Source organism: Xyrauchen texanus, chromosome 13 (genome assembly GCF_025860055.1).
Source record: "Xyrauchen texanus isolate HMW12.3.18 chromosome 13, RBS_HiC_50CHRs, whole genome shotgun sequence".
In the NCBI taxonomy this organism is placed as follows: domain Eukaryota; kingdom Metazoa; phylum Chordata; class Actinopteri; order Cypriniformes; family Catostomidae; genus Xyrauchen; species Xyrauchen texanus.
The window spans coordinates 15,049,752-15,057,679 of NC_068288.1; the positions used below are offsets into that span (position 1 = coordinate 15,049,752).

The 7,928-nt window shown below is 41.5% G+C and overlaps 1 protein-coding gene across 1 annotated transcript in view; it reads right to left on the reverse strand.

Annotated features, from left to right (window-relative positions):
- si:dkey-43k4.5 (potassium voltage-gated channel subfamily S member 2) overlaps nt 1-7,928 on the reverse strand; it is an 8,896-nt gene continuing 968 nt past the window's right edge. The window contains 3 exon segments of the mRNA XM_052140977.1: nt 1-1,416; nt 2,366-2,941; nt 2,943-3,340. Of these exon segments, the coding sequence (XP_051996937.1) occupies nt 934-1,416; nt 2,366-2,941; nt 2,943-3,340 (1,457 nt within the window). The 3' untranslated portion in view covers nt 1-933.

The window sequence follows — 7,928 nt, forward strand, 5'->3', positions numbered from 1 at the left end:
TGTACAGTGATAAAATAAAATATAACAACATTTATATTAAAATGAGTTGAAATGACCAACAGATGTGTTAATGTTGAAAATGATTCTAAATAACTAACATGTATTTTCAACGTTTGAGTCAATATTGTCCCATTTTCCACATATGTGCACTTGGAATCACATGAAAGTGCAAATAAAGTGATATTAAGCACTCTGTGTTCTCAAGTCTACCAAACACAGAACACCTCCTGAGATGATGAAGTTTTCTGAAGCAGCTGAACACACGGCATCATGAGCCCCATGCGTGCCTAGACTATATGTAGTTTGTTTGCAGACTATATAAACATGAGTGCAAAGACATTACAGCCCTTTGGGGGTTAAATAATTGCATTAGGCTGTTTTGCGATTTCACTTTTCAAATAACTGCACAGCCATAAACGGAATATTTTTATTGCATGTGTTCACTTTCTGCACTATGTATAAGTAGCCTATTTGTGAAACTACACATTGATAGTAAAGTTTCGATGAAATCTTTATCTTAGCTTATACCTTTTGAATAGTTGTGTTCACTATCACCAGTAAGCGTACAGCCCTGTCTTTGGTTGTCTCATATAAATGACACACAAGAGCATGTCATTTAAATGGTTTGTATTAGTATGTATGGACAACACAGGTTTATATAATACATTATCTGTGCAGTATAGTTTACATTGTAGATAGGAGCAACACTAACACAACTGCTGCGTCAACTGAGTCATGATGTGGATTTATTTACTCATTTTAATCATAGTATTAAATGACGTTTCCCGGCCTCTGGCTCTCTGGCTCAAACACTCCGTTTTGCAGCTTCTTCTCCATTAAGACTTTGACGGCCTCTATTATGATTGACACATCTTTGCAGAGCAAAGTACAAACTTTAGTACTTGGCAAAACCTTATAATCAGTTTCGACACATCAGACTGTATTTGGCAGTGGATGGTCTTCATAGCAGTAGTTCACAACTCCTTCCTCATAATTCATATCTTCATCCTCCTCCTGGTCATCCTCCGAACAGTGTCCATGTATTGCTCTGTCTGTATTCATTTCCTGCTGTCTAATCTTAAGCCTCTTCTTGTTGCTATTTCTCACCGAAGCCTCAAGAGCTTTTTGTTTGCGGTAAAAATGTGAAAACTTGTTGAAAATGATGGTGATGGGTAGTGCCACGACTAAGGTGCCACCCAAGATGCATCCAGATGCTGCCAGCTTTCCTGCTACTGTCACTGGCACTACATCTCCATATCCCACTGTTGTCATACTGACTGTGCCCCACCACCAGCAAGCTGGGATTGTGTCCAAACCAACATCCTCCTCATATTCTGCAGTGTAAGCCATTCCAGAGAACACGGACACGCCCACTGCCAGGTACAGCAATAAGATGCCAATCTCTCTGTAGCTGTGCTATACAAGGAAAGAAAGACAGTTTGCACATGGAAAACATTAGCTAGGTAGAGAAGTAATGTGTAAAAGCTGATAATATAAATCTTAAAAATAGTGATGCACTGAAATGGAAACACACTGGGCTAAAAAATGCAACAGGACATTACGCTTTATTTGGAATAGCTAAACAAATACTACACATTATAATATTTTCCTGTAACTGTCCATCATCCATTTTGTCATTATTGCCCAGCCTGGTCTCAAGAACATTATGTGATTGTGGCAACATTTTTGCAAACATTAAAGGACATGCTTCATTATACGTTTGGCTGCAGTTTCCCAGTGGAATGTCCAGCAGGGGCGCCAAAAGCGAGTGAAATGGTCTCAAGGTAAATACAGTATTTGACTGAGGTTTAACTGAGTAAAACGTATCTCCCTAACCTAAAACTTTAACCTAAACCTACCCAATAGTGATCTAAAATAAAATGAGAGTTATCAAAACCGACATCCTTACTCTAAACCAATGCTTTAACCTGACCATTAGTGTCCAAAAACAAAATAAGAAATGAAAAGCACATTTTCTGAAGCAAGAACATCATTTTATGATTTATTTTCAGAATATAATTACACTGGACAGAGTGTGTAATTCTAGATCAGTCTGTAATGCAAGCGTTAAAATGTATCATTTTACAAGTGATGCATTAGAGTAACAGTGTTTCAGTATCATAACATAGCTGTGTGTGAGTAATAGCACAAAAATAAATACGTGTTTATAAAGTCATAATCAGCTGTTGTACACGTGATGTGTGTGAAAGAGAGTGTGTGTGAATTTTCGGCCAAAAATATCCAATGGTGGAAATTTTGATGCATCCCTACTGAAACGATCACGATGATAGAAAGAGGATTTCATGGTTAAAATAAAGTTTGAATAGAATGTTAAACATTTAAAATCCAACATGTGTAATCTCACCCGTAGTGTAGCGCCTAGTGACCTTAACCCCGTTGAGTGTCTGGCCAATTTCAGCACCCGGAAGATTCTCATCAGCCGCAGCACCTGGACCAGTTTCCCCAAGTTGCCCAGCTCTGACTCACTCCCAATGACCAGATCAAAAAACAGTGTCATGTAGATGGGCATCACTGAGACAATATCAATCAAGTTTAGTGGTAGCAGGAAGAACTTCCGACGGTTTGGAGCCAGAAGCATACGTGTCACAACCTCAAAAGTAAACCAGCAGATGCAGAACACTTCCAAAGCTTGCATCGTTGGGTCCTCAATTGGATTATCATTTTCATCAAATTTCTGGTATTCTGGAATGCTGTTAATACACATGGTGGCGATTGATATTAACACCACACAAATGGAAAGTATGCTGAAGAGCTTGCTAGGGATTGAGTAACCTGGATTTTCTAATGTTAGCCAAAGACACTTAAGAATGTTCCCAAAACGCCTTTCATGAAAGTGCTGCATATCCTTGTTAAGGTCAGATATCTCATCAACAGACGTATCCACACTGCTCACATCACTCTCCTCATCCCAGCTTTTATGGCCGGTTCTCCAGTTTACGATCAAGGTACCGATAACTACAACAACAGTCCAGAAAGAATTCACTGATGCCCCAGTACTCTATTTCCTGAGTGAACGAGAAAATGCACAGCTCCTCCATAATATGCAGCTTGCCAGTCTGGTAAAAGTGCAGGACATAATGGAAAAGACCAGGGTTCCGGTCGAAGTAATACTCTTTCAGCTGGCCATCGAAGTCATCACAGACCTGTAGAATATCATTCTCTGAGCAACAGGACAAGAGTCGGCCAAGGCGGGTCTCTGGATATTTCTTCAGCATGCTTGAGCACAGTTGGTGCCTCATGCCACCCACATTGATGTGCACAAGGTAGTCCTCAGGATCCAAAATCCACCAAGGGTGTTTTTCCTTCACCATGATTCCAACTACACAACAGAGTGAGAAAGAGACAACAGTTTTCATACATATTATGCATCTTATTAATGAATCATCTATCGAAAATGACATCAGTGTGCATACAGTATATATACGTCCATCATTGCAGTCTATGTAAGTTTGCTTTTGTTCTTTTGCCTTTTCTGAATCACTTTAGTTTACACTCATCATCTTCAGTCATAATAGTCAACATAAACTCATAAATGCTAAGACAACAGCTTTGCAGTGTTCAGCTCCTCGTAACGTTGGGTGTGCATGTGACTGGGGCGCTCTCTCGTTCCGCCGACACAGGTGTTTAATATCAGCAATCACCAGGTGATGGCCCTTACCAATTCCTCTCTCCCCACTGACAGTCACACGACCACGTCCCGCTACACAAATAATAATAACAGCACAGCCCCATCACCATTAATGGAGCACCGGTGTAGAGAGTCAGCAGCTTCAAGTTCCTCGGTGTCCACATCACTGAGGAACTCACATGGTCTGTCCATGCGGCCGCAACCGCCACTGTCTCTTCAGTGCTTCCATCTATTTTCATTCTCCATCTCTACCTATTGTACAGCTCTCAGTATCCTATAACCTCTGCCCACCTCTCACAGGGCTCATCAAGCGCCTCCCCCTCCCTCAAATAATTTAATCATTTCATGCTCCTTTTTGGGGGGTACAAGAGGCATCATAAAATACTTAATTAAAAAGGTGCGGCTGTGGTTCAGGTGGTAGAGCGGGTCGGCCACTAATCGCAGGGTTGGCGGTGCGATTCCGGCCCACACCACTCCACATGCCGAAGTGTCCTTGGGCAAGACACTGAACCCCAAGTTGCTCCCAAAGGCGCTATAAAAGTGCAGAACATTTAAGATTTACTTAATCTCGTCTCAAATACAATAGGAATGCACTTAACTGCATAGAGAGCTATAGGACAAGCTAGATCCTGCACATTCATACATTGTTACGATTCCTGGTTGTCTGCCCCGTGTTTCTCGTGTCACCTCTCATGAACTACAATTCCCACAATTCCCGGCCCTCATCACTGCCAGCTTTCAATCATTGTTCTCACCTGTCCCTGTTCATGTTCCCTGTTCATGTACCCTGTTCATGTTCCCTGTTCATGTTCCCTGTTCATGTACCCTGTTCATGTTCCCTGTTCATGTTCCCTGTTCATGTTCCCTGTTCATGTTCCCTGTTCATGTACCCTGTTCATGTTCCCTGTTCATGTTCCCTGTTCATGTACCCTGTTCATGTTCCCTGTTCATGTACCCTGTTCATGTTCCCTGTTCATGTTCCCTGTTCATGTTCCCTGTTTATGTTCCCTGTTCATGTACCCTGTTCATGTTCCCTGTTCATGTTCCCTGTTTATGTTCCCTGTTCATGTTCCCTGTTCATGTTCCCTGTTTATGTTCCCTGTTCATGTACCCTGTTCATGTTCCCTGTTCATGTTCCCTGTTTATGTTCCCTGTTTATGTTCCCTGTTCGTGTACCCTGTTCATGTTCCCTGTTCATGTTCCCTGTTCATGTACCCTGTTCATGTTCCCTGTTTATGTTCCCTGTTCATGTACCCTGTTCATGTTCCCTGTTCATGTTCCCTGTTCATGTACCCTGTTTATGTTCCCTGTTCATGTTCCCTGTTCATGTTCCCTGTTCATGTTCCCTGTTCATGTACCCTGTTCATGTTCCCTGTTCATGTTCCCTGTTCATGTTCCCTGTTCGTGTACCCTGTTCATGTTCCCTGTTCATGTTCCCTGTTCATGTACCCTGTTCATGTTCCCTGTTTATGTTCCCTGTTCATGTTCCCTGTTCATGTTCCCTGTTCATGTTCCCTGTTCATGTACCCTGTTCATGTTCCCTGTTCATGTTCCCTGTTCATGTACCCTGTTCATGTTCCCTGTTCATGTTCCCTGTTCATGTACCCTGTTCATGTTCCCTGTTCATGTTCCCTGTTCATGTACCCTGTTCATGTTCCCTGTTCATGTACCCTGTTCATGTACCCTGTTCGTGTACCCTGTTCATGTTCCCTGTTCGTGTACCCTGTTCATGTTCCCTGTTCATGTTCCCTGTTCATGTTCCCTGTTTATGTTCCCTGTTCGTGTACCCTGTTTATGTTCCCTGTTCATGTTCCCTGTTCATGTTCCCTGTTCATGTTCCCTGTTCATGTACCCTGTTCATGTTCCCTGTTCATGTTCCCTGTTCATGTACCCTGTTCATGTTCCCTGTTTATGTTCCCTGTTCATGTACCCTGTTCGTGTTCCCTGTTCATGTACCCTGTTCATGTTCCCTGTTCATGTACCCTGTTCGTGTTCCCTGTTCATGTACCCTGTTCATGTTCCCTGTTCATGTACCCTGTTCGTGTTCCCTGTTTATGTTCCCTGTTCATGTACCCTGTTCGTGTTCCCTGTTCATGTACCCTGTTCATGTTCCCTGTTTATGTTCCCTGTTCGTGTACCCTGTTCGTGTTCCCTGTTCATGTACCCTGTTCATGTTCCCTGTTCATGTTCCCTGTTCATGTTCCCTGTTCGTGTTCCCTGTTCGTGTACCCTGTTTATGTTCCCTGTTCATGTTCCCTGTTCATGTTCCTTGTTCATGTACCCTGTTCATGTTCCCTGTTCATGTTCCCTGTTCATGTACCCTGTTCATGTTCCCTGTTTATGTTCCCTGTTCATGTTCCCTGTTCATGTTCCCTGTTCATGTACCCTGTTCATGTTCCCTGTTCATGTTCCCTGTTCATGTTCCCTGTTCATGTACCCTGTTCATGTTCCCTGTTTATGTTCCCTGTTCATGTACCCTGTTCATGTTCCCTGTTCATGTACCCTGTTCATGTTCCCTGTTTATGTTCCCTGTTCATGTTCCCTGTTCATGTTCCCTGTTCATGTACCCTGTTCATGTACCCTGTTCATGTTCCCTGTTCATGTTCCCTGTTCATGTTCCCTGTTCATGTACCCTGTTCATGTTCCCTGTTTATGTTCCCTGTTCATGTACCCTGTTCATGTTCCCTGTTCATGTTCCCTGTTTGTGTTCCCTGTTCGTGTACCCTGTTCATGTTCCCTGTTCATGTTCCCTGTTCGTGTACCCTGTTCATGTTCCCTGTTCATGTTCCCTGTTCATGTTCCCTGTTCATGTTCCCTGTTCATGTACCCTGTTCATGTTCCCTGTTTATGTTCCCTGTTCATGTACCCTGTTCATGTACCCTGTTCATGTTCCCTGTTCATGTTCCCTGTTCATGTACCCTGTTCATGTTCCCTGTTTATGTTCCCTGTTCATGTTCCCTGTTCATGTTCCCTGTTCATGTACCCTGTTCATGTTCCCTGTTTATGTTCCCTGTTCATGTACCCTGTTCATGTTCCCTGTTCATGTTCCCTGTTTATGTTCCCTGTTCATGTACCCTGTTCATGTTCCCTGTTCATGTACCCTGTTCGTGTACCCTGTTCGTGTTCCCTGTTCATGTTCCCTGTTCATGTTCCCTGTTTATGTTCCCTGTTCATGTTCCCTGTTCATGTTCCCTGTTTATGTTCCCTGTTCATGTTCCCTGTTCATGTTCCCTGTTCATGTTCCCTGTTCATGTTCCCTGTTTATGTTCCCTGTTCATGTTCCCTGTTTATGTTCCCTGTTCATGTACCCTGTTCATGTACCCTGTTCATGTACCCTTTGATGTACCCTTTGATGTTTTGATGTTTTTGTTTCATTTTTCCCCATTGTGGATGTTTCTTTTGTTCCTGTCTGTCTTGTTTTCACCTTTATAAATAAAACCTGCACTTAGATCCGCACTCCTCGTCTGCCTCCTCCTACTAACGTTACATACATAGTCTATTGTAGGCATTTATTTTGTTTGCCATATAGGCTTAAATCACCTTTAAATATCCACTTGTAAAATCAACTTAAACTGATTAATTACAGATCTTAATTCTCTTTAAAATATACATTAAGATTCACCATTTGTAATGTTTTTTAAACTGAAATCGAATTAGTTGATCTTATTTACATTTATTAAGGCAATCGGTTCACTTGCTATTTCTAACAAACATATTAGGCTCAAGTAAAATGAACTTAATTATTTAAGTACAGTTAAATAGTTACAAGTAAACTGAACTCATCTGTGATTAAAGTATCATTGTTATTATTTTATGTTTTAATAGAGTTATAACAGCACTTATACAGCATAAGGGAAATTAAGACTGGACTCTGGGTTTGCCGTGTGGCACATTGGATTCTCCTCGTGACCTCTTAGGCTCAATAATCTGCACTTTTGTCATGTACAACTGAGTAGAGAAGACTTAAATATATCAGACTTAACAATAATCACCCTCCACTTAAATCATCCACAACTCTCAACCAGCAACAACAAAACAACAGAAATATTCATAAGAATTCAAACTAAGTAAGTTTTTTAATAGCAATGATTTTATTTCTACATAAGTTCTCTTTTCTTAACCAAACAAACATCATTTATTCAAGTGCAAGGGCTTCTGGGTATTCCACAGCCTCAGTTTTGTACTTGATTATTTTGAGTTGGTATTACTGGAAGTTTAAACATGTATATATTTGAGTTATGATTCTAAAATGGGACATTTCCAGTACTGTTTAATTAGG